The sequence below is a fragment of the Anoplolepis gracilipes genome, chromosome 1, assembly GCF_047496725.1.
Source record: "Anoplolepis gracilipes chromosome 1, ASM4749672v1, whole genome shotgun sequence".
Taxonomy (NCBI): Eukaryota; Metazoa; Arthropoda; class Insecta; order Hymenoptera; family Formicidae; genus Anoplolepis; species Anoplolepis gracilipes.
Genome location: NC_132970.1, coordinates 9,507,498 through 9,533,851, shown reverse-complemented (window position 1 = coordinate 9,533,851; position 26,354 = coordinate 9,507,498). Strand labels below are relative to the sequence as shown.

The window sequence follows — 26,354 nt, the reverse complement described above, 5'->3', positions numbered from 1 at the left end:
GTGACGGCAACTAAAACGGCTAGTCAATACTTAAGCGGCAGAGGAGGGGGGGATATGTAGGAGCCGTAGAACGGGATCGAGAATCGATACCTCTCACGCGAGAAAGTCTTCCGGAAAATCAGACACAATTATTAAATGTAATAATAAATATATTTGACAAAAAAGTAGTATAATGAATATCGTATACAAGATAATTCTCGGCGTGGAGTGAGAAAGCTTTTTGGGGGAGTTATTATAAATGCGACAACTGTACATTGCACGCTCAGATATGTACGTCGCACGCTCGCCGCATGTGAAAGGCGCGTGACGGTACGACGTCGCGACCGAGGTATCGAATTTCACGTGATTTCTGAGGAATTTAGACTTTTTGCAGATCGCCCGTGACTTATTAAGGTCGTGGCGATTGTAGAAATACGCTATTCAATAATATCCGATAAATCTCGGCCACGGATCGCCCGTTAATCGCTCTACTCTATTTACTCTAAAGCTATTTACTCTATTACTCTAAAGGGAATGTACGTAAATATGCGCGGCCGGCATGCATCGATCTCCGCCATCGATCACCGCAGTACTTATGACATGTTGTATACAGTATGAAATTCCTCCAACAAGCGGAATACGCAAGTTCGATATCCGTGTACACAAGACTGCCTTCGACTAAATGACGTTATAATAATTGTTTCCGGATCGCGAGTCAATAAATTGCGCGGAACATGAAGTCGCACACGACACGCGGTATACGAGCTCGCTTCCCGACGGATACAATTTTAATACACGGCAACAAATTTCGACAACTGAACGATACGTAATTCGGTAATACAATAATGACTATCGGCGGTGATTATTGAGAGAGACGTTATGCCCTTTTACGACTCGGACGAAATACGGCCCTCACAAATCTCAACAACGATACGGCAACAAATACGCGACAGCGGAATAAAATCTCCCCGTGAATCGCGACAAGTAAAGTTTCGATAATTATAACAGGGCACGTTCGTCCGAATCGTACGAGTTACTGGTTTGGCGGCCTTACAATCCTTCTCCTTCTTTGTCGTCCGGTCTTGCACGATGATCCTGGCTAGTCGGGTCGATAGGCCTGTCGTCCTCGATTGCTCGCCGAACAGTGACGAGCGTGAAGCTTGCGGGAGACACGCCGGCAACATCGTACCTAATCAGGCCACCTGCGGCGCTATCGTGGTCTTTAGGGCCAATCACGGTCGCTCCTTATCGCGGCCCGTTCGATTCGGATTATCGATTACGTAATCCTTCGGTCTCCGCGAGGTAACTTCCCGATGCGGTTTACCGGCAGCTTCCGGCCGATTCGGCCAGGTGCCCTTGGCTTCCCCGGACCCCATGGTTGAGTCCGATCTTTTAGCTCCGTAATCGGGGCTCCGATGCTCAATACGTCGGGAGTGGCCATCCCCTTGACCGTTCTTTCCCGGTCCTTCGCTCTCGGTACGCTCCTGCGGAACCTTTTAACGGCAGCCGATGTTTCCGCCGATTCGTTAATTATTAAATAAAATGTACGGTCCTTACCGGGCGTGATCTCTCCGCAGTCCTTGGCCTCCGCTCGCCGTCACCACCAGGCTCCTCGGACCCGCGTAGCTGTCGACTATAGGTTGCTGCCGCCAAACTCGTAAATAACGCGCGAATATAAAAAAGTAAATTTCGCAGGGCGCTCTCTCTATAATTCGAAGACGCAGGCCCCGCGAAAACCTTTCCCGATCGGGCCTTTCGGGCCCTTGTGACGGACGAAAGAAAACGTCACAATACATTATATACATTATGCTGTATTTCGTGTAATACATTGCGTATTATGTCATTAAGATTAATATATTTTTATGTGCCAATATATGTCAAGAAGCAATTATTGAATGTGTCACAACTAAAGAAATAACGCAACACAACTTATAGCGCAGCGCCTATAGCACGAAGTTATCATCTTGTTTTCTCAAAATTGATTCGTGGAACCCACATATTATTATACATAGATGAATTTGCCTTTCAATATTCTTTAATTTTTGTTCTTAAAAAATTTTTTTAATTTTGCAAAATAAGGAGTAGGGGTGGGGTGGTAAATTAAAAAATTTGACATTACTGAAAAATAAAATTATACTATTGTAGTACAAAATACCATAAAACTTTTGTATAAAACATTTTTTCATATGTCCTATATTTTCAAAGATATTCGCTAAAAACGAAAAATTCGTTATTCTTCGAGGGGTTGTTTCAACCCCTAAACATTGAGATACGCAGCTAAAAAAAATATAGGTGTAATATTTTTTTATGTTCAACAACATATCCAAAGTTCATTAAAATTGGTGGGGGACACTTCCGACCGTTCCCTTGTTAGATATGTTTTTATATTTTTTATTTTTTATATGTTTAAACTTGAAAAGGATCTAAACCAAAGGTCGAAACATCGTTGTTTGTTAAGCTTATTAATTATTCAATAAAAGCATAAAGCTTAATTTAACCAGTTTGGTCGATTAATAATAAACACACTTAATCATTATTTATTTAACAGCAATAGTATACATACGTTTATTCTATTAGCAATTACACGAAAAAATTGTTTTAAGAGACGGTGTTTAGCTTTAAATCTCATTGACCATAGAGAACGAAGTGGTCTAACAATTTTCATAATTCGAGGATAATGTAGTATTAGATGATGTTTGGATTTCGAAGTTTCACCAAACAAATCAATGTATAACATGTGATGTTCATAAATCAAATTTTTTAGTAAATCTGCTGTCGATTCAGTAACATTATACTGAAGTGTAATAGAAAGAATAGTAATTATATAGTTTAGGGGAGGTACCTTCAATGACCTTGACCTTGACATATGTATCAAGGTCATTACCCTAAGTAACTTTCAAAAAGTTTTAGCTGTCGCTTGTTGTTTATTAAAAAGTTATAAACAAGAAAAGTTTCATAAATAGGACATAATTTTTAATTAATCAAGAGCATATTCTCTGTTATAAGTTAAGCTTTATAAGAGAGTTTCTATTTCTTATTACAGAGCAGAGAATATGTGGTTTACACATATATGTATACCTATGCGTATATGAAATACATGAAAAATTGAAACCTCCTAAACTCAATTCTAATTTTAAATAAAATTCGTAATTTTTGATGTTGAAAACCCATATGATACCGCGTAATGATAATTAACAAATGCGTAGACGGGGGAAGAGCGGAGTCCCTACCCCTGCACCTCCACCCCAACAAAAACAAACTCAACCCAACCTGTGTAAACTAATAATTCATGCTAAAGTATAAACACATTGGAACAAATCTTCCTGAGTTGATTTTCACTCGTCAACATGACTAGTTGTAAATTTTAATAGTAAAATTTCAGTGTTAGAAAGTAAACCTAAACCTATTTCCATTCAAAATTGGAATTAAGTTTGGGTTAGGTTATCTTTTTTGGAAGTGAGGGCCCCCGCAGGAGGCCGAAACCCACTGTCTTTACGCATACACACTATTTCTCGTAACGATTTAATGAAAAATGTTCAATAAATTTATTTATGTAATTTTGTTATTTATAACGTCTTAAAAAAGACTTGCCCCTCCCTAAAAGTATTTATACATTTCATTTCTATGGTGATTTTGTTGATTGGTATTGAAAAAAATTGATTTTCAGCTGCAGTAGCAATTATAGACATTTATCGAAGTATTTAATAGATTTTGCTTCATAATACAGGTTAGGTTGGGTTAGTTTTTTTGACGGGCAGGGCGTGCAGGGGGAGGAGCGGAGCCTTTCCCCCGCCCACGCGTTTACTGTAAAGTCATTATACATTGTTAAATGTTACTTCACTTTCGATAAGAGCGAGAAATTACATCTCATTTTTCAAACTTTTTTTGTTAATAATTTTTTAATAAACAACGAGCGCCAGCTAAAACCTTCAGAACCTTACTCAGGATCATGACCCTGATAATATATATCAAGGTCATTGACATCGGGAGGTGGTCCCTTATTTTGAATATTTACCGAAAATAATCCTTGTTACGTGGGATAGGACCTAGTGCGAGTTTTTGATTGGTATGAGGGAGAAATTATGAAGTAAATGCTTTTTAATTTTTTAGAAATTTATTCATGATAATTTTGAAAAAGATTACATATGATTGGCACAAAATTTGATTACAATTTTTATATTTACGTATATATAATTATAATTAGCTAGTGTATGAGTGTGCACGTGCGTGTATGCGTGCGTGCGTGTGTGTGAGGAAAGGGGGAGCAGACATCGAATAATCCTCAAGATATTCAGAAACTTCAAATTTTTCGAGGATCTCAGTGACAAGATTCTAAAGATCTTCTGAGGAGGTGGAAGTGATCAACAGTGAACGGATAGGAGACAGGGGCGGACTGGAAGTGGATGTTGGAAGGAAAGTTTGCATGCTCGAGGGTTGTAGTCTATTTTTCTGTTTTAGATGTTTAGCGAGGCGCGAGGACCGGCGCCTAGGCAATATTGACTCGTTCCACCAGTTTTAATATTTTTGCAGCTTTAGTCGCAAGGAACGGCGAATCGGGAAATTGGCTACTAAACAAATTTATTGGAGTTTTATATAAAAAAAGAAAAAAACAAACAAGAGGAAGAACAAAATATTTATTGGACTTACTGCTGTATAATGTCTTAAGTATCGGAATTCGGAAGGTGTCTTAGTGGCGGCCGTTGGTAGATTCTCAGAGGGCGAGTCCTTGAGGTAGATGCGATAGGTGTGAATTCTCACTGTCACTGACTAATGACCATCGAATTTTAACCGACTAATTTTGATTAACTGACTGTCTTAACTGAGTGAGTTTTTTGATTGATAGGTTTTGACTGACTGACGGGTTGACGGACCGCCGATTTTTGACTGGCTAGTTTTGACCGACGAATTTCCACTGACTGGTTTTTTTTGCTGATAAGTTTTTACTGCCTTCCTGCCGAAAGTCTTTTTTTTTATATACTTTTTTGGAGGTAAGATTATTCCATGACATGTGGTTCTGAGTCATGTTATTTTTTTATTGTCTTTGCTGATAGTTTATCTTTTTGCTTAGATATTCGTCTAATGTTGTCAGGAACTCGTTTTCTATTTTTCGGTGCTTTGGTTGTATTGAAAACTTGTTATCGTTTTTATTATTCAAGAGATAATTCATGATCTTGTGAGGATTTAGTATTGCATTCGTTATTGTATTTTTCCAATAGATTAGAGTCATACTGCCCTTTTCCTATTTTTTGTGATAATAAATTGTTATCGTGCGCTCGGTTATTATTGCGACTCTGCAAGTGTCGAGTCAAGATGTTCTAATGATTGTCGTTGTGTAGGCGGTTAATTTTAGAACTTCGCGGAAAGGACAAATCGTGCAGTCGAACCGCCGCAACACATAATTCGATTAATTTGTATTTGAGGTAAAGTAGCATCCGAATGTAGCGAAGAAAGCATTTTTAATAGAAGAATACGAAGGTCATTTTAAGGATGTTTATATATATATATATATATGTGTATTAAGGATGTACATGCGATTTTCTTCAAAATAAAGCAAAAACGAGCAAATCTCTAAAGGACTTTTTGTCTTACAAGGAGAGGGCGCGAACTTCGGGTCACCGATTTTGATGGGGATTTTTTTCAGTATAGTACTCTATTAGAAAAGTACTTGAGTAAAGGGATAGAGCGCAACCCTCAGCCGTTTTCGAGAAAATTTATTTAAAAAAAATACGATATTCCTTGTCTACCCGTGACTTTATACTACTAAACGTGAAGGCGGCGTAGCTCGGGTAGTTCAGTCCGTACGTATCACGCTGCGAACTAGGGGTCTATTCCCGTCTCTCCAATTTTTTTTCTCGTTTTTTTAATTATTTTATTTATGTATAATTTTACCGTTTTATCTACGCATCTATCCCTTTACTCAAGTACTTTTCTAATAGAGTACTATACTGAAAAAAGTCCCCATCAAAATCGGTGACCCGAAGTTCGCGCCCTTTCCTTGTTAGTTTCTCGTCTCCTACACGCTCCCGAAGTTTTGGCATTTAAATTGGGGACACCCTGTATGTATATATATGTATATATATATATATATACACATATATATATATACATATATATATATATATATATATATATATATATATATATATATATATACACATATATATACAGGGTGTAACTAAAAAAACATATATGGCATATAATGACGGATTCTTTGGACAATTTGGAGACGATTTTTCCTCAACAAAAATGTTGAAAAGTCAATAATTTTAGAGTTATAAGTTATTTAAAAAAAATGGGTTTCTCGCAAATTAAACATTTTAGAGTTAAAAGACTAACGTATTTACATTTTTCAGTTAATTTCAGGTATAGTTTACCTAAATAAAATTTTAATTTGAGGCTTAGTTAAAAAGATATGTAATGACAAAAATTGGAAGTGTGCAAAAAATAATGACCTTTTTCGACATTTTTGCTGAGGAAAAATCGTCTCCAAATTGGTCAGAGAATCTGCCATTATATGTCATATATGTTTTTTTTAGTTACACCTTGTATATATATATGTGTATATATATAATTTACTCAAAACAGATGTAAGCTCTTCTAATTGTAAATTATGCCAAATGGTATCCACTAAAACAAAATTTCTAGTATATTTCTCGCTCGTAATTCCGTAAACGATATTGTAGAAAATACCATATCATTTCACAATTAACTGGATACCTTGTATTTAGCGCAAAAAAACTTGAAAACTCGAATTTACTGCATTGACCAAGCTCATGGATTCGTATTTAGTGTTATTTACAATGTAAAAAGCTGTCAAATTTACAATAGAACCAATTGCGACTATCAATGACTGCAGTGTTAATCCATAACTTTGAAGTTTTTCTTTTCGTTTTTCTAATTTAAGTTCTAATTTTGCTACGCTCTAAAAAATAAAATAACATTCAATATTAGATGAAATTATATTACATGAATATTAGTAATATAATTTTCTAAAATATGTTAAAATTTTTGTTACTTACAGAAATTCGCTAAGCAGAACAGAACAGAAAAACAGATAAAGCTTTCGGTAATTTCTGTTTTAGAAGGCTTTCATCTTTTTTTATATCCAATTTTCACGTTACACGGTTGAAATAAGTGAGGCAATATAAGAAGACTTAAAGTTTTAATAGATATATCTAAAATTTATATATATAATGTTAATAAAAATTAAAAATTTTTTTTAGAGAATGTAGAAAATATTACTTATGTAAAATTATTTTGTTAATTGTAATACTATAACAAACAAATAATAGAATATTCTATAATAAAAATGTGTTAAAAAGATCTAATAAGCAAATATTCTAAAAAGAAATCTTATTAATCATTTTATGTATTAAAAATTAACATACACGTAACTATTGACTTGGCAATGAGAGCCATGTGCAGATGTTAATGTGTAAATTTAGAAATTAATTCTTTTTCGCGAAAATTGAACCGTGCACAGGGCGCATATTTTACATAGTGTATTTACCAAAAAATAGATTCTCATTTTTGAGAATTTTATAACCCCTCTTTACCCCCTTAAAAAGATGTAGACGAGAAAAAATATCGGGGCAAAATCGCTGAATCGAGAATCGAACCCGAGTCTTTCGCTTGTCGGGCGACTGCTCTTACTACTGAGCTATTCATCCAAATGCTGAAAATAAATAAAAGTTTTGTCGTTTATTTAAATATTTAATGTCGTAACAGTTTGTAATAGAAAAATATTATATGTATAAAGACAAATTATATATATGTAAATACCATTTTGTAACTCGCACAATGATGAAGCTACTTCTCAGAATATTAAGATTAATAAGGCGTAGACAAGAAAAATATCAGGGCAAAGTCATTGAATAGGCAACCGAACCCGAGTCTTTCGCTTACCGGCAAGTAAATTTCGTGCCCTGTGCATCAATCAGTTTCGCAGAAAATTTATTTTGAAATTGACGCACAACAATCCATGTCAGGGTTGTTAGTCTCCCTTTTTTCAAATTATTTATTTATTTATTTTAGTTAATTGCTTTTGAATTTTTTTTTCATCTGCTCTACAATCCGCTGTGGATTTCTTTTTCAATAACTCGTCCCTATTCTTTCCTATTCTTTGAGACTTTTCACTAGTCTTAATCTTGTCCATATTTCTTTTCCTGAGTCTATGCTGTTGTGTCTGTCCTTCCATCCGAGGCTCATTATGAGATCTCCTGACAATGCATATTTTTCTATGACAAGTTGTCAGCCTATCGATAAACCGCCTCTCGGAGGGCCCGATTTCTTGCTAACTTTGACCTTCTGGTTTCCACCGGGGTTTCTATTTCAATAGTTACCCGATCTTTACCAAGAGTTAAAGCTGTCACCACGCGAATGTATAACAAGGAACTATGAGTGAGAGGTTAGGGGTTTCATTTCTTTGGATCTATCGTAAAATGCACATCACTCACCATTTTGACAGTATTTCCTTTTTTATAGCTAGATTTAATATGTATAGAACAATTTTTGCCCATTTTGATAGAAAAATATGTGCATCTAATTCAGTTTCTATTTCAAAATCAATCTGCAATTGCAATAATTGAAAATAGTTTATATATGTATATACAGTCTGTTCCATAAGAAAGTGTACGGTAGCACATCGAGAATATACAATTTAAAAAAAAAGGGCCTTAGTATATCAAAGTAGACTCGAAATAGTATTGCACAATTACTTAGTATGAGTCCAATCGCCTTCATTGTCGATTATTGCTTGGCATCTTCTTGGCATGCTTTCGACTAACAATAAGTTTTGAGCATATTCACGCGGTAGAGAGCGCCATATCTTTCTGATTCTTGTCGACAGCTGCTTAAAAGTAAAAACAGACTTTCCTCTTAGTTTATATTTTATATGTAAGACCACACATTTTCTATCGGATTCGCATCTGGAGACGACGCAGGCCAATTCATTGTGGTGATATCATTTTGAGCTTTCCATTGTGTGCAAAGGCGACTCCGGTGTTTAGGGTCGTTATCTTCCTGGAGCTCCCAATTATCTCTGTTTTTTCCATAAAACTTCTCAGCAGATGTCAATAAATATTTCTGATAAATTTTGAGCATTTTTTTCGCGTTTAGATTATCAGTAAACAAATAGAGGCAGCCAAAACCACGCTTACAGAAATATCTCCAAACATGGATCTTAACCGGATGCTTAACTGTTCGCTGGATGATCCTAGTATTTGGGAATGACCATGCCCTTTGTATAGGAAACCATGCCCAAAAAGAAGCTTTATCCGTAAAGATTACGTTATTCCAATCTTTACTCAAATTTTCATGAGCCCGTGCCAGTCATTTTGCGACATGTTTTTCTATTAAGAGAGGTTTTTTGATTGTGGAACGATATTTTATCTTCAATTCATGTAAACGATGTCTGATAGTGTTTACACTAACATTTATACCCTTCTCAAGAAGTTGATTCTGATCTTAGCGTAATGTTAGCATAGGGTTTCGTTCAAATAGACAAACGATCATTTTGTCTTCTCTCGACGTTGTCATACGGGTTAAGGGGTCATGCCTAGTTAGAAAAGTAAAAAAAATCGATTTTTGGGTTTTTACATATTCTAGAAGTACGCTATTTCAAGAATGTTTTCTGAAAATTTCATGTTAATCGGACGAAAATTGACAAAGTTATGCGAGTTTGAACGTAGGGAGCCCTCCGAGAACAGGGACCGCCGCGCGCTATCTGCTCAAAGTCGGCCCTTTCTATTGTTTTACCTAGGTTTATACTTACAATAGACAGGTTCATTATACTTCTAGACGAGTTTCTGCTTGTATAAAAACGGCTAACGAGCTCAATTTGGCAGTTGGTTTTGAGCTGAGCAGATCAATTTAACTACTTCGATTTTACTGTAATTTTTCAATTTTGCTTTAATTTTCGCGTGTTTTTCACGATGAATCCGAGTGAAAAAGTCACATGAAATAAAAGAGCACTGCTAAGAGTGCACAAATCAAGGTCAAAGAAGAGAACACAATCTTTCAACCCTAAGACAGCGGAGACGAACGAAGAAAGTTTTAGTGCATCTAGAAAAAAATCGAGTTGCAGAAAAATATCGTGGTGCCGCAAGATAATTCTATAGAATATAGAAGTATCAATTTTGTTTCTGTATTTTCGGCTATTGCAATGCTTGTAAAATGCAAAAAATGCAACAGTGATATAAAGTTTCAGACAGCCAATACTCGGGGACTAGGATTTAAAATTGTTGTTTTATGTGATCAGTGTCCGCCACAGGAAATTCCTTCGTGCACTTTTATAAATCACTCTTACGAAATTAATAGACGTTTTATATTTACGATGAGAGTTCTTGGTTTAGGACTAAAAGGTGCACAAAAGTTTTGTGGACTCATGGACATGCCGAAGTTTTTCTATCACACCACCTATGATATCATTTTAAAGTACATTCACTCGTGCGTCAAAACTGTTCGTGATGTGCTTTTTGAAAAAGCTGTTAAAGAAGAAATGGAACAAACTGTTGGACAAGATAATACAAAACTAACTGTTTCAGGGGACGGAACGTGGAAAAAGCGAGGTTTCACATCTCTGTTTGGTGTTGCTTCTATAATTGATTATTATAGCGATAAAGTGCTCAATGTCGTGGTAAAAAGTGCTTATTGTAAAATGTGCGAAGTTTGGAATAAAAAACAAAATACAACTGAATATGAAGAATGGCTCGAAAATCATGAAGCCGAATGTACGGTGAATCACGAGGGATCATCCGGTAAAATGAGGGTCGAGGCGATTGTTGAAATGTTCAAGCGTTCCGAAACTCTGCATGGTATCAAGTACGAGAACTACATCGGAGACGGTGATTCAAAAACGTACTCGGTATTTTAAATTCCGCACCTTATGAAGACATTACTGTAAATAAAAAAGAATGCATCGGTCACGTCCAAAAAGAATGGGCACGCGATTACGTAAGTGTAAAAAGAAAAATAAAGGGCTCGGCGGCAAAGGCAAACTAACCGGTAGAATAATCGATAAGTTAATTGTTTATTATGGTCTAGCTATACGTACAAATTATGACTCAGCAGAGAATATGAGAACAGCTATTTGGGCTACATATAATCACTACAGTTCAACAAACGAAAATCCGAAACATGATCTCTGCCCGGCGGGAGCGGAATCGTGGTGCGAATGGCAACGCGCGTACGCAGAGTTACCAAGCAATCAGAAGCGAAAAATAAAAAGTTTTATGCACACCTACGACGCTTTGCCGACTGATGTTTTGACGGCTATCAAGCCAATTTACGAAGATTTGAATAAACAAGAGTTATTAGATCGATGTGTTGGTGGATTCACCCAAAATAACAACGAAAGTTATAATCAATTGATTTGGAAAATCAGTTCAAAAATTCTTCCAAGCGGCTTAATACCCATTGAAATAGCTGCATATGTGTCAGCTTGTGTTTTTAACGAAGGCTCAAAAGCTGTGTTACAAATAATGCAAGCGATGGGAGTTTCTACTGGCCCAAATGCCCATGCATTCGTGGCAGACGAAGACCAGGAACGCGTCGCCACTGCCGAGCGCCGCGCGCAAGAAAATACACGAGAGGCCAGAAAGCGTCGTAGACAGGAGAAAATTGATGCTTTGGAGGTGGCTTCGGCAGCAGGCTTACTTTATGGGCCTGGAATCGATGATTCTGTGTAAGTTAAAAAAATTAAATTATACTCTACTAATAACTAGACCGCAAACTTTAAACGCGTTTTTCTCGAAATTACATTTTTCAAAAAAGTCCCGTGCGGTGTACACGATATCTCGAGAACCGTTAAAGCAATTGACCTAAAACTTTCTCATACTTATTCTGTATATCAAGGGCTTGTTCGTGAACGAAGGATTTTTTTTTTAATAACAACTTTTTTTTATTGAAGAAAAACGAAAAATTAAGAGCCCGAAAAATTGCGCTTTTCTTAAAAACGGCCGCTATTTTGTCAAAAATTATTTTTTCAAAAAATCCTTCGTTCACGAACAAGATATATTCATATACTAACAAAATCTTTTTGGTTTTTTGATTTCAGATAATTTGGCTTGGAGTTATCGTGTACACCGCACGACACCTCTGAAAAATCAGGTTTCCTTAAAATGGCCGTAAGTACCTTAATTTACAATATTTTTCAACGAAAAAAATTCTGAATATTGTTCAATATATGTACTTTTCATATCAACTTTTTGTTGTAAGAAAAAATAAATTAAACTTTCTTATAAAAATCCCCGAAAATTACGTTTTTTTTCACCTTCCAACTAGGCATGACCCCTTAAACCCCTATTTGGCAGGTCGTCAACATTTCCTACTTTTTTATACTGTTTCACCCTTCTGAACAAATGATTTTGACTTTCTAAGCACTTTTGAAGCCTGAGCATACGTTAATTTTGCTCCTTTTGCATGCCAAACTAAAAACACTGTTACATAACGCTTGAGATACTTCGCACTCATTTTGAAACTATCCTTTGTAATACAAAATAACGTTCGTAACAATAACAAACCATATACTGTGCAAACGGGCACGCTTCAAACTTTCTAACGGCATAAAGCAGATAGCGCTACGGTTAACTGTTTTGAATCAAGGCCGTACACTTTCTTGTGGAACAGACTGTATATATATATATATATATATATATATATATATATATATATATGTATATATATATATGGGTCATTCCATGCGAAATCGATCACCCTATATGCCCAGAACAGTTTTCAACTTAGAAAGGTCTATTTGGTCTCAAATTGTAGCTTTTTTCATGTACTATCGAATAGCGTGTGGCATATTTTGCAAATCCAAGATGACTGCCCAGGAATAGCAGCGGGGAGTAGGGGGAACAGAAAGAAATCATGTAACGAGTTCTCATATGCCTGACAATTTGAGACCAAATAAACCTTTCTAAGTTGAAAACTGTTCTGGGCATCTTGGATTTGCAAAATATGCCACACGCTATTCGATAGTACATAAAAAAAGCTACAATATGACCAAATAGACCTTTCTAAGTTGAAAACTGTTCTGGGCATAGAGGGTGATCGATTTCGCATAGAATGACCTATATATATATATATATATACAGGGTGTCCCATAATTCGCGAACCACCCTTTACGTGCAGGTAGAGTAGGTTAAACTGAGTAAAAAAATGATCTACCATTTTGCAATTTTCGCAATAGTTAATGAGATATTAATTATAAGAGATCAGCCAATCGGCGCCCGGCAGGAGCGCGCGACACAAAGAAGCCTTCCACTGTTACTTGATACTAGGCGCGCCGATATGTGTGCGTGACTATGTGTGACTCTTCAGGTTGTCAATGCAGAGGGTTCCTCCCACCGCTTCGTCGGCGCGCCTAGTATCAAGTAACAGTGGAAGGCTTCTTTGTGCCGCGCGCTCTTGCCGGGCACCGATTGCTGATCTCTTATAATTAATATCTCATTAACTATTGCGAAAATTGCAAAATGGTAGATAATTTTTTTACTCAGTTTAATCTACTCTACCTGCACGTAACGGGTGGTTCGCGAATTATGGGACACCTTGTATATATATCTGAAAATAAGTTATAGAACGATAAAACTTTATGTATAATTACCAATAGAGTGCCAATGGAAATTTTTAAAATAGAATAGTCTTCATAATAATTAGCAATCGAATACCCTTTATTTCTAGCTTTAAATGTTTCTTTCCAAAGATTTTCGACATGTTGATGAATATATATTTTTAGATTATTATACTTGTCTCAAAGTTTACAATTGGCGAGACGTTTAAATTTTGTATTAGATAAAATATAATACGTTGATGCCTTTTCGTATTTAAAAATGGCAGTTATTTCTGCAGACCACTTTTGAAATTGCTCAGCAGTTATTCTACAATAAAATTAAAATAAAATAGAATTAATAAGTAGAATTAATAAAATAATAAAATATTTGAAAAATATACGACATACTTTTTAGATTTGCATAGAAGTTTATTGATAATTATGTAACAGATTTTGCTGCGGTCTGACAAAGTCAACTTGTTTGACTCAAGAGTTTCTGACCAGAACGTAAAATATGTAAATTTATCTTGCTCTTTAAATTTCCTTATAAATTTACTATACCGGGTGTGCTATTATTTTGTGTGAGTGTGTGTAAAATGATAGGTGTGTGGATGTGTGTTTAATAACAAGTGAAGACAATGATATGATGTAAGTACTAATGAGGTATTAGTAAAGATATATACTATATGTCCTTATTGCTAACTTAATTAATGCTATTTCTATTAACGCTTTAATTAATATTATGTTTCTTTTTCCTTTTCAGGTACCGTTGTCAAAGTGACAGGACCAGATAGGTAAGTATAATGTAAATAAATGAAATTAAGGTATTGTAACTAAATTAATAATATATATATATCAACACAAAAACTTTTATACCTGATTTTTCTTTCTTTTTCAGGTGCTGAGGATGCGGACCAGAAGATCGTATACCGGGTGACCGGGAAATAGGTAAGTATTTTCTTCAACGAAAGTGATTATTTTCTTTTACTTTCAGGTAGGCGAAAAAAGGGGAAGGGAAGAAAGAAAAATCGTTTTAATAAGAAACATAAAGAAGATATACAGGCTGTCCCATTAGGTGCAGGTAGAGTAGGTAAACTGAGTAAAAAAATTATCTACCATTTTGCAATTTTCGCAATAGTTAATGAGATATTAATTATAAGAGATCAGCCAATCGGCGCTCGGCAGGAGCGCGCGGCACAAAGAAGCTTCCTATTGTTACTTGATACTAGGCGCGCCGACGAAGCGGTGGAGGAACGCTCTGCATTGACAACCTGAAGAGTCACACACACATATCGGCGTGCCTAGTATCAAGTTTTTAAAACACATAATTATGTTAAAGTAAAAATGTGTAACTGCTAGTTGTAAATTCTGATTTTTTCTTAAAGATAACTATGTGTTTTCTTTACACAAATTGATTTGTCTCATTATTCTGTGCATAAAAGTATTAGGGTAAAATAATCAAGAATATTTTACAAGATATCTTGTATTTTATGTCAAAATATTGCAACTTTGAAGACTTATAACTAGAAAAGTATTTAACGAAAAAAGATCATAATGAAAGATCATAATGTTTTTAAGTAAGTTTAAATATACTTTATAATTTGTTAATTACGTTGTATTGAACAATAATTATTAATGTATTACACTAGTTTGTAGCTTAATGACCACTGATCACTCTTTAGTTTCATATATATAATTTTTCATAGATTCATTATCTGCATTTTACATCGTACTAAAAGACGTTTTAATAATATATTTAAATGTCGGTATTCCTCCTAACTAACCAATTAGAGAGGTCAACCCATCTTGTTACTGTGCAAGTTACTCAATATAACGTCTTTATACTATGATGGCCGACTATGATTCTCAACAACTTTACCGTTAATTTTAAATAATTTTATACTTCTGACTATTTGCGGTTAATTTATTATATACTTTTATTATCGTTACTATTACTTCTTTGCGTTTGTCATATCCCTTTGCGCTGAAGAGGGCCTGACTAATCAGGCCGAAACGTTCGCTTTATTTTTGAAATATTGTCTTTTAATTTTGCTTTATTATTTTTATATTATATTTTATCGTTAAAATTGTTTTTATTCTATTTTTAGTTATTGCGATTACTGTTTTTGTAAACATATTTAATTAGCAATAAAAGTAGTAGATGCTTATGTTACGTCCAGGCCCGTAAAAGGATGGGTCAGAAGAAGGGCGTAACAAAACTGTTCCGATGTCAAAAGTCTTATCGACGAGTGACTCGGGCGAGCTGAAGGTTAGCAAAACAGGTAAACGACGGGTGTCGTTATTACTCTGTTTATGCGAACGCTCTCTTGGTGGTCCTTTTTGGTAAGAGAATCGAATCTCTTTTACACGGGACGGGACCAAGTGTGATCTTATGCGGAGGTGATTGAGGGAGTTAAATAAATTTATCTATCATTTAATTATTTTGGTTTACATTTATTCAATTAACGCTATACATATGATTTTATTATTTTATTGGCCTTAGATTTAAGTGTGTGTGTACATGTGGGTGTGGATCGCGGGTGTTACATCGGTACGGAGGACATCAACCAGAAAAGAAGGGGAACGAGTGCGATTTTAAAGATTTTATTCTGGTTGGGTTTTAATACAATAATTTATTATGAAATAATAAATTTGCAAAAAGTGTAAAGAAGGTTATGTTACGATTTTGCAATCTTCAAGAACGCTGTCTATTAGGTTAAGGAGAGTGGAATAGGACATAGAAGAAAGCTCGGATTCTAGAGAGGGGAGCGCGAAGGTATCGGGATCTGCTGGGGAGTATTCAAGAGAAGAGTCGGGAAGTTCAATCGTGTGGTTTGACGAACTATCCGACGGGATTATGGATGAGGAATTAAGAAAGGTTGGGGGAGACGACGGCGGTGAGTCATCGGATATGTCGATGACTGAAGGTGAAAGGGGTACGGGAGAATATGAAGGGGAAGGAAAATCTGTTTCGGGGTAGTAATGTGTTGATGGGAAAAGCGTTTTCAAAGGGGTAGAGCAGCGCGGGTACTGCGGTGAAGAAGGGGGAGAGTCGGAACTACTATTATTGAGTAGGAATGCTTCGTCCGATCGACGGTCCCGGCGGATTCGCGAAGAACGACGGGTCGGCACGACTTTAGGCACTTAATAAATAAAGGGAACAACTTTAAATATATGTGCGGGGAAGAAATAATGACAACAGAGAAGTAAATAGACTTACTACTTAGGCGAATTTAGTTGTGGTTCGGCTGCGGTTCTTGCTCGGCGGGTGATCGTCGTCGCGCACTGACTATAATTGTTTTAGGGTTTATGCAGAACTCTTGATATGCGAAGTGAATTTTTAAGATCGGTGAACGACCGAAATAAGTCAAAAGTATAATTGAGCAAGAGTTAACGGTGCCGAATGAATCTAGTGCTCTACTACTGACTGATTCGAAAATTAATGTGGTGTAATGCGCGAGTATTCCCTTTTTATAGTAAATCCTGAGGGCGTGTTAACAATTTTGGGCGGGAGTACCTTTGAGATTTCGACATGTGAAAAGCTGTCGTTTGATGAGATCCTTCTCCTCCTTATTTTTTATTGTTGCTGATTGGTAAGCTTTGTACGGCCTCTTAAGAAATTTCGAGATTCTTCATTTGGTTATCTCCTAAGATTATGCAGCTGTGTTTGTTGTTCATTTATTTAGAAGATCTCGCTATTGATGATCAATAATTGATCCCTTTCGGTCGTTTCTTTGGACATCGATTTCAATGTTTTAAAATATTTTTTTTCGTCGCGACCCTTTTATGACTGGTCGGGCGATTATTGTTTTATCTTTTATAGGAGATGAAAACGTGAAGCCGATAGTACGTAGCGGCCTTATTTGCTTGTTTCTTAAGATTATGCCGCTGTGTAGTTCTGTTTCGTTATTCTAGAGGATTTCGCTGTTGATCCCTTCCGGTATTATATTTATGTAGATATCGTTTTTAGTATGTTCAAACATTATTTGATAATAACGGTTCTTTTTATTGCGCGATCCGTTTTTTGTGACTGATCGGACGATTATTGCTTCGTTTTCGTGAGAGGGAAAAACGTGGAACCGACAGGACGTAACACTTATTTTTAAATTATTGCTTAATTATGTTATTACTTTCGGCTCTATTATGCTTCAAGTTTTTATCTTTATTAATTATTTTAAAACTTAAATATTTATTATTATAATACAATTAGTTGAAATATTTCGACTTTCACTTGTGTCTCTTCAGCCAACAATCTAAATAATTTACTTAAGTTGTTCAATCAATGCTTATTTATTTAAGGTTCGTATTCTTCTTTTGGTCTTGTTAATTCTGTTTTGTTTTCCCGTGTTTTCAACGTCAAATATTGTACATTCATTATTACATTAAATGTATGTGTTAACCTTCGTTAGAATATTTTTGTTAGATGATTATTTATAGTCAGAGACATCATTACATTTTTTCACGAGCTCTGATGAGTCAGTGACTAAGGAGCGGGAGATAGAATTTCATATTTGTCAATATTTTTACAATATATTCACTTTTGTACAATATTTTTATTTGCAATAAAATATATTACATATATAAATATACAACATATTTAAAGTTAAATATTAAGTTACAATTAAAACATTATTTTCATCTTCTTAAGTATTTACTAAATTTTTATTTTTTATTAAAGATGTTAAGAATTTTTTATATAATTTTTATTAAAGATATTAAGATTTTTAAAATAATTTATAAATAACTAATTATATTTTTATTAAAAGTAAAATTTAAAAAAAACAAAGAAAAATCAGAAAATGATAATTTATTTCGGTTAAATAATTGCAAATGTCAATTTCGTAAGTTATGTTTTCTATAAATTTATTTAAAATTAATATTTAATATTAATATCTAAATCGTTAATTATTTTCTGATATATGTTCAAGTAACTTAAATTATTTAATTCTATCCTGAACGATTAGTACCCGTTTGATCACGTTACGATTGACCACGATCCCGATTGATTACCGTCCCAATTAACCACTGTCCCGATTGATCACCGTCCCGATTGACTACCGTCCCGATTGGCCACATTAATAAAAAAATAAAAAAAAAAAAACCTTGGGTTTTAAGTTCCTAGCTTTCGCCACAGAGACTTTTTCCAACCTTTATTTTTCTTTTACCTTATACATTTTTTCTATTACATTATCTTATACCTAAAATACTTAATACCTAATTCGTCTGGGTGGGTTCGAGTCTGCTTTTCCGCCATACTAGTTACCTCAGGTAAGCTTCGGCGGCGCAGCGTGCACAGCCACCTTACGACTAAAATTCTCTTAATCCTACTGGGTCTGGGTGGACTCGAACCTGCGTTTACGCGTACTCTTCGCCTCAGGCGAGTTTCAGCGCCGCAGCGTGCACGACCACCGTCCAACCCGATTGACCACGTTAATATTGACTACGTTACGATTAACCACTGTTCTTATTGATCACGATTCTGATTGACCATGGTCCTGATTGACTATATTGATATTAGCCACGTTGTGATTAACCACGTTGATATTAATCACGTTGCGATTGACCACGATTCCTATTGACCACGGTCTTGATTGATATAAAATAAAATTTTCTGGTGTGAACATGCGAATAATCGAAAGCATAAGCAAACTAGACCTCGTTACATTCTCGATATGGGTTGGACCTCACCTTGCACACAAAGTCGCAAACCCATATGGAATTGTATAATTATAGACCTCGTTACGCGTCCGAAGCACAAGGCGATATGGGTTGGACCTTGCTTTGCGTGAAAAGTAGCAAACCCATCTGAAACCGTATAATTATAGACCTCGTTACACATCTGAAGCATGGGGTGATATGAGTTGGACCTTGCTTCGTAAAGTCGCAAACCCACGTGGAACCGTATAATTGCACATTCGAACTACAATCCTATGGTCAATCGCAACGTGGTCAATTAGGACAGTGGTCAATATTAACGTGGCCAAACGGGACACTCCCATGATGAAGCATTGTAGAACGCAATTAAATCTTCAAATGTCGAAGAATTGAAAAGACCGCTTATTTCTATAAGATAAACTGGGTATAGTTAATAATTATTTTACTAATTTTGTAAATTTTGAGAAAATAGCATGAACTTTTGGTTTCTTCTTTAAATACATATGTTGTAATTGAATTTAATTGAATTTATCACACGTTTTAATTGAAATTCGATTGTATTCTGAACTATTTCATTATATTCTGATGTCACTTTCTTGCTAATTATCGATTTATTTAGTACAGTGTTTTTTTGTTAATTATTTTTTTTTTTCAAATATTTTAATTTTTTTCTGAAAAAATTATTATATCTGTAGATTTTGGAGTCTGGAATTCTGTATCTAGATCTAGACTACAGTGACCCCTGCAGTACTAACAATAAGCTATCAGAATCGTAATAATGTCCCTGTTTATAGTACCTGTGTTTTAATGTACTTTTAAATAGGAATGTACCGGACAACCGTATACCGGATAATTCAGCACTTATTATTGCGAATAAACGAATATTATCCGACAATTAACGGATCATCGAATAACCAGATATATTATTTGGCAAAAAAAAAACTAAAAAAAAGCATTTAACTGTGTTTTGCAGCAAATAAAACAAAAGATATAATTAAAATTATATATGTACAGTTTTCTATTTCGTCATAATTGACTTAATTTATATTGAGAATATTGATAAACCATTTAACTTAACTATTTAAACTATTTAAAGCAAATATGATAAGCATAGATATCAGAATATAGACTCTATATTTAGATTAATTTTAGATTTTGTAGAAAATGGCTAAATAAGCCGGATAGTGCTTAATTATCCGGCTATTCGGCCGGATTATAAAAATGTAGCTGGATAGGCCGGATATCGGATAATCCGGCATATTCCTACTTTTAAGACATTTGTGTGTTTTTATAAACTAAATAACTACCTATATTATTTAGTTCATGAAGACATACAAATCCTCAATATTATATGATGTCTTAAAATTAGACGTACATTAAAACACAAGTAATTACTATAGTGGCCATCTAACAAAAATATATAATTATTATATTAAGTAATATTATATTAATATATATTATATACCTAACATAATACTAACAATAACTATATTAATACTTACGGTACACAGAGTATATTCCGACCCTATTTTTTTCATTTTAATGCTGTACATTAAAGAAAATCAGTTTAGACTTCGCGCCATCTGGAAGAAATATACTTAAATGACGTGCTTACAAGAGTCTGCAAGTTCCACAGTTCTGCCACTAACTACCGATTAAAACATGCTTAAACGTGTGTTCTAGGATTAGTATATTCCCCATGTATGTTAACTGTTTCGAATGTGAATAATATAGTTTATGGAATTTTTAAAATTTTTTCTAAATGTTTATAGATTTTTTTAAAGTTTTTTTATAAAATTTATAAATTTTTTAAAGTTTTTTCTAAAAGTTTAAGAATTTTTTTTAAGTTTATAAAAATAATATTAATTATAATTATAATTTTTTTCAACAATTTATCGTTTTTTAAATAAAAATGTATACATTTTATAAAAAGAAAAATTTTAATTATCTGAAATTATTGTCCATTTATTTGCTTCAAAATATACGCAAAACCAAGTAATTCGCAAGAAAAAAAGGAACAAAAGTATGTCACTTTGATTCTTCTGAATAATTCAACCTTTTGCAATGTACGAAGTTATAATAATTTTTTTCGTATAATATGAAATTTCTACTTTAAGATTATATGCAATTTTTTCCTGTTACAATACCCTATTTAGGATATAAAACTCTTAATGTGAAAAATAACATTTTTTTTACGTTATTCCAAATGCTTACTTCTAGGCTTCCTCACATGAAAACTATAACTCCCACACCAATGAACTTTTTATGACCACATTTGTTAAAGTGTAAACTTTCGATTCATGTATGATTAATGTCGAAAAAATTAATTTTAAGTATTAAAGTTATAGCAAAAGAACCGATCAGAGTCACAATGACCCCCTATGTATCGTGTGTTCGGAATTTAAAATGTGTACTGTAAGTGTTAATATTATATTAAGTATATTATATGGTCATCTAACAGGAACACTCTGCCGATGGTTAACACTCATTTGATTGTAACTATTTGAGGTTAAAAATATAAGACGGGAAGACAACACGGAATGGACAAAACCAAGGAAAAAAGAACGCGAATATTATTGTTAACTAGCAAATATGTAAATGCATTGAATGAACAACTTTAGATGTAAATGATTTAGATTTTGGCTGAAGAGATTCAAGTGAGAGTAAAAACGTTCCAATCAAGTGTATTATAATAATAAATATTTAATTTTTAAAATAATTATGACATCTTTTATAATAAAAAACTCGTTTTAGGCCTTATAATTTATATATAATATTTGTTTAAATGAATTATTTATTATATGATAAAAATATCTCGGCGCATGATTGTCTTAGTTCGTAATTACTAATATCCTTCATTAAAAACTTTTAATTTCTCTTCTTTCTATATATATGTTTAAAAGTGACAATGATTTGAATTTAAAAATGATTAGTTACAGCAATTTTTCGTGGGACATCCTGTATTTGTTACTTTTTAATATTAAAAATGCTTTATTAGATACATGGAGACGCTGCCTATCCTGGACAAGGAGTTAATCAAGAGTGCTTAACTTTGAGTAAAACACCACATTTTGAAATCGGTGGTACAATTCATTTGGTAATTAACAATCAGTTAGGTTTCACGACTCCACCTTCAAGAAGTCGATCATCGAAATATTGCACGGATTTAGCAAAGAGTATATCTGTACCTGTAATTCATGTAAATGGCGATAATCCTGAGGTATACTTTTGTGATAAAATGTTATTATTTGCTAATATTAATATTAATTTGTAATCATAATATTAAATTTTTGTAGATGGTCGTACGGGCTGTAAGAATAGCCTTTAAATATCAAAGACAGTTTAGGAAGGATGTTTTTGTTGATCTAAATTGTTTTAGAAGATGGGGTCACAATGAATTAGATGATCCCGTGATCACAAATCCTCTTATGTATAAAATCATACAGAATCGACCGTAAGACTATAATAAGCAATATACTATTATTAATTACTATTGATTATTATTGATTGCTATATACTTTTTTGCAAAAGACCCGAATATTAGGTATATTTTTAAAAATTGATATCTAATTTAAATTTTTTTTATTTATTCACTTTTGTGAAATGAAATTTAAGAACAATGTATGTTCTGAGATTTATATCGTCTAAAATATCAAATTGATTTAAATTGTTTAAAGAAGTAGTGTAAAATGTTATAAAGTAACATGAATTTTATCTTATCTTTGTTGAAAAAAACATTTATCATTAATATTTTTTTAATTATCAATTTTTGAATATTTTCTGCAAATAATAAAAAATAAATAACCTATTAGAAAATTTTCGATTATTATTTAATAACTGCATTTTAAGGCTCTTGATTCTTTTTTGACATTATATTGAATTATGACAGAAATTAGAAATTATATCAGTTTTTTCTATAGAATATAAATCTAGAAATACATTAAAATAAATCATTTTCTTTAATGTGATTGCTTGTGTTCGATAATATTGAAGAATAAAACAAATCGAAAACTCTATTTTGAAAATTAATAACAAATCTTGATTAATCATAAGGTTAATTTTCGCTGAAAGTGTAGAATAAATGACAATAAGTTATACAATCATTTATTAATGCAGGATAACAAAAAAGGAAATTTTTGACACATTTTACTAATCTATTATCGAATAAATTGCGTTCAAGAAGTTTATTTATTTTAATGTAATCTGTAAAAAAAATCATATTATCTTTTGTTTCCGACATTATAATTGAATATGGTTGCATTTAGGAGACAAGATTCACAAGGGAACCTCGCGAACCTGGAAATTCTGATTTAAATAAAATTTTGCACACATATAGAGGGAGTAAATAGATGAATTTAGAAATTTTCATTTGCTGCCCAAAAACGATTCTAAGGGATGAAACCCCCTTATACAGGGTGTTCCCGAATTCGCGGATCAACTCTCATGGGTAGATCGGCCAATCCGTGCCAGTATAAGACATATAAACGCAGCGCGCACTGTACATGTCTCTTTCAGTACGTCCTTTGTACGTCCTTTATAGAGCGTTCCGCCTACTATCTCGCTGCGTGCCTAGTATCAAGTAACAAGTAGGAGGCTTCTTCGCGCCGCTTATCCTGGCACAAATTGGCCGATCTTTATTAATTTATATCTCATTAATTATTGCAAATTTAGCAAAATAATATAAGATTTTTCTCTTCAGTTTCACACGCTCTATCTACCCATGAGAGTTGATCCACTAATTCGGAGACACCCTGTATATAGAACCGTTTTTCGGTTTTCTCTATATATCTCGAAAATTATTGGAGATATCGAAAAATGTTCTATACAAAAATTTTATGATAGAAAGTCCTTTATTTAACCTCATTAATACAATTTTGACAAAATAATTAAAAAAAAATTTTTTTTCACCTTAATACACAATTAAATTGTTAATGATTAACAGTTCTATTCCACTCGCCGAATTCAGTTATTATAATTTTCACAAGGTTACAAGAGTTTATGCCTGAAGATAAGGATATACGGATTTTAACAATACCAAAAAAAACATAGCAATGATTCAATCGCTAGATGTTTATGGATTTAAAATATGGAAAAGTTTCATGAGAATTTAGTGATCGTGTTATGTTGTTAAATTATAATATCAATTTATATTTGAGAAATAATATTATCAAATTACAATCTTTGACGCATATACAGCTGTCATCTCCACGATACCATAATCTTTTCAAATATGTCTGGTTTAAAAGTGGCTATATCGAAGAACGGCTACCACGGTTTGAAAATCTAGTAGATTTTTGTTTCTCAGGAAAAGAAATACAAAAAATAGCACGCTGTGCAATATGTGATGCACCTGCTATAATACGATGTTTTTGGTGCAAAAAACATTTGTGTATATTGTGTATCACTTTTTCGAAGAATATTGTGATTATAAATACTATCAATCATAGGAATTGTTCGTAAGTAAAAGATTTCTCTCGATAATAATATTTATTACTATATATATATACTCTACTCGAAAGAAAATAGGGAACACTTTTCATACGTTAAAAAATAGGCTATTTTCAAACTATTGTAACTCAGTGAAAAATCATCGTACGGAAATTAAAAAAAAAGCATTTTGAAGCTTGAAATTTCAACTTTAACATGCAATCGATAATTTAAAAAAAAAATTTTATCTTCTTAGTGCTATCAATTAAAAAAGCGCGCAGTTTTTTTTCTTAAAATTACGTATTTTTGACGCTCTGTAGCTAGATAAGAAAAATTCTTTCGACAATTTCAAGTTAATTTTTATAAAACACAATGTTTTACCTACAAAATGCTTTTTTAAAAATTTTCTTACAATTTTTTTATGAAGTTACATGACTTTGAAGCTAAACTTGCGTTTTTCAGAAAAATTGACGATACTCGGCGAAAAATCATCGTACGAAAATTTAAAAAAAAAGCATTTTGAAGCTTGAAGTTTCAGCTTTAACATACTATCGATAGTTTTAGAAAAATTTTTTTATCTTTTCAGTGTAAAGAAAAATAAAACTAAGAAAAATAAAACACTTTTTTCATAAAATTACTTATTTTTGACATTCTGCAGTTTTATAACAAAATTTTTCTCGAAAAATTCAAATCAATTTTCATAAAATATAACATTTTACCTACAAAATGCTTTTTTTAAAATTTTTCTATGTTTTTTTTTGGCCGCGTTATATGACTTTAAAGTCAACCTTAATTTTTATTGAAAAATGACATTTACCGCCGGTATTAGCATTACCCAATATGCACCACGTGGAGGACAATGGAAAAACGTATATTTTTCGGACGAGTCGCGTTTTTGCCTTTACGGTAATGACGCTCTATACGTAATTGGCGTCGTCGAAATGAACGATACGATCGGCGTTGCGTTATACCAGTGCGGACACATAAAGGCGCTTCCGTTATGGTATGGGGGTGTGTATCAATGAGAAGACGGACGGACTTGATAATTCTGCCAGCTCTATCAATAACAAGTGTGCGATATGTGAATGAAATCCTGCGACCTCACGTTTCTCCGTTGTTTGCATCGCAATTTCATATTTATGCAAGACAACGCTTGTCCTCATATGGCAAACATAACTCGCCGTTTTCTTGAAGAATACAATATTACATTGCTGGACCATCCTGCTAATAGCCCGGACTTAAATCCAATCGACCATATATGGGACGAAATAGAACGACGATTAAGACGTCGCGATTAACAGCCGCAAAATTTAAATGATTTAATGAACATGTTAATACAAATTTGGAACGAAATTCTTCAGAATTTGATAGAGAGATGTATAAATATGCGAGAGCGTCTACAAGCGGTAATTGAGCAAAGAGGAGGAAATACACAATACTAAACGCGCACAAACATATACATACACACAGCAAAGAGGGTTTGGAGTCGTTAAATACTGCGGAAGTGACGAACTGTGGGGTCCTTGTCTCTGCTGTGACACACACGTCATGTGCAAAATCCGACCGGCAACCTTCGTGGTGCACATTGGGTAATGCTAATGTCGGCGGTAAATGTCATTTTTCAATAAAATTTAAGGTTGACTTTAAAGTCATGTAACTCGGCCAAAAAAATCGTAGAAAAATTTAAAAAAAAGCATTTTGTAGGTAAAATGTTATATTTTATGGAAATTGACTTGAATTT

General features: G+C 33.7%; 1 protein-coding gene and 1 pseudogene across 3 annotated transcripts in view; both read left to right on the top strand.

The window, feature by feature from the left end:
* Nucleotides 1-26,354, top strand: part of LOC140664434 (probable 2-oxoadipate dehydrogenase complex component E1 homolog) — a 231,876-nt gene that overhangs the window by 62,170 nt on the left and 143,352 nt on the right. For all 3 annotated transcript variants that reach the window (XR_012046457.1, XM_072889548.1, XM_072889558.1), the window contains exons 5-6: nt 22,185-22,406; nt 22,483-22,640. Coding sequence is in view for 2 of the 3 variants with exons in the window: in XM_072889548.1 (XP_072745649.1) it covers nt 22,185-22,406; nt 22,483-22,640 (380 nt within the window). In the remaining variant the exon portion in view is untranslated. The remainder of the gene's footprint in view (nt 1-22,184; nt 22,407-22,482; nt 22,641-26,354) is intronic.
* LOC140664444 (uncharacterized) lies at nt 6,131-12,103 on the top strand (annotated as a pseudogene).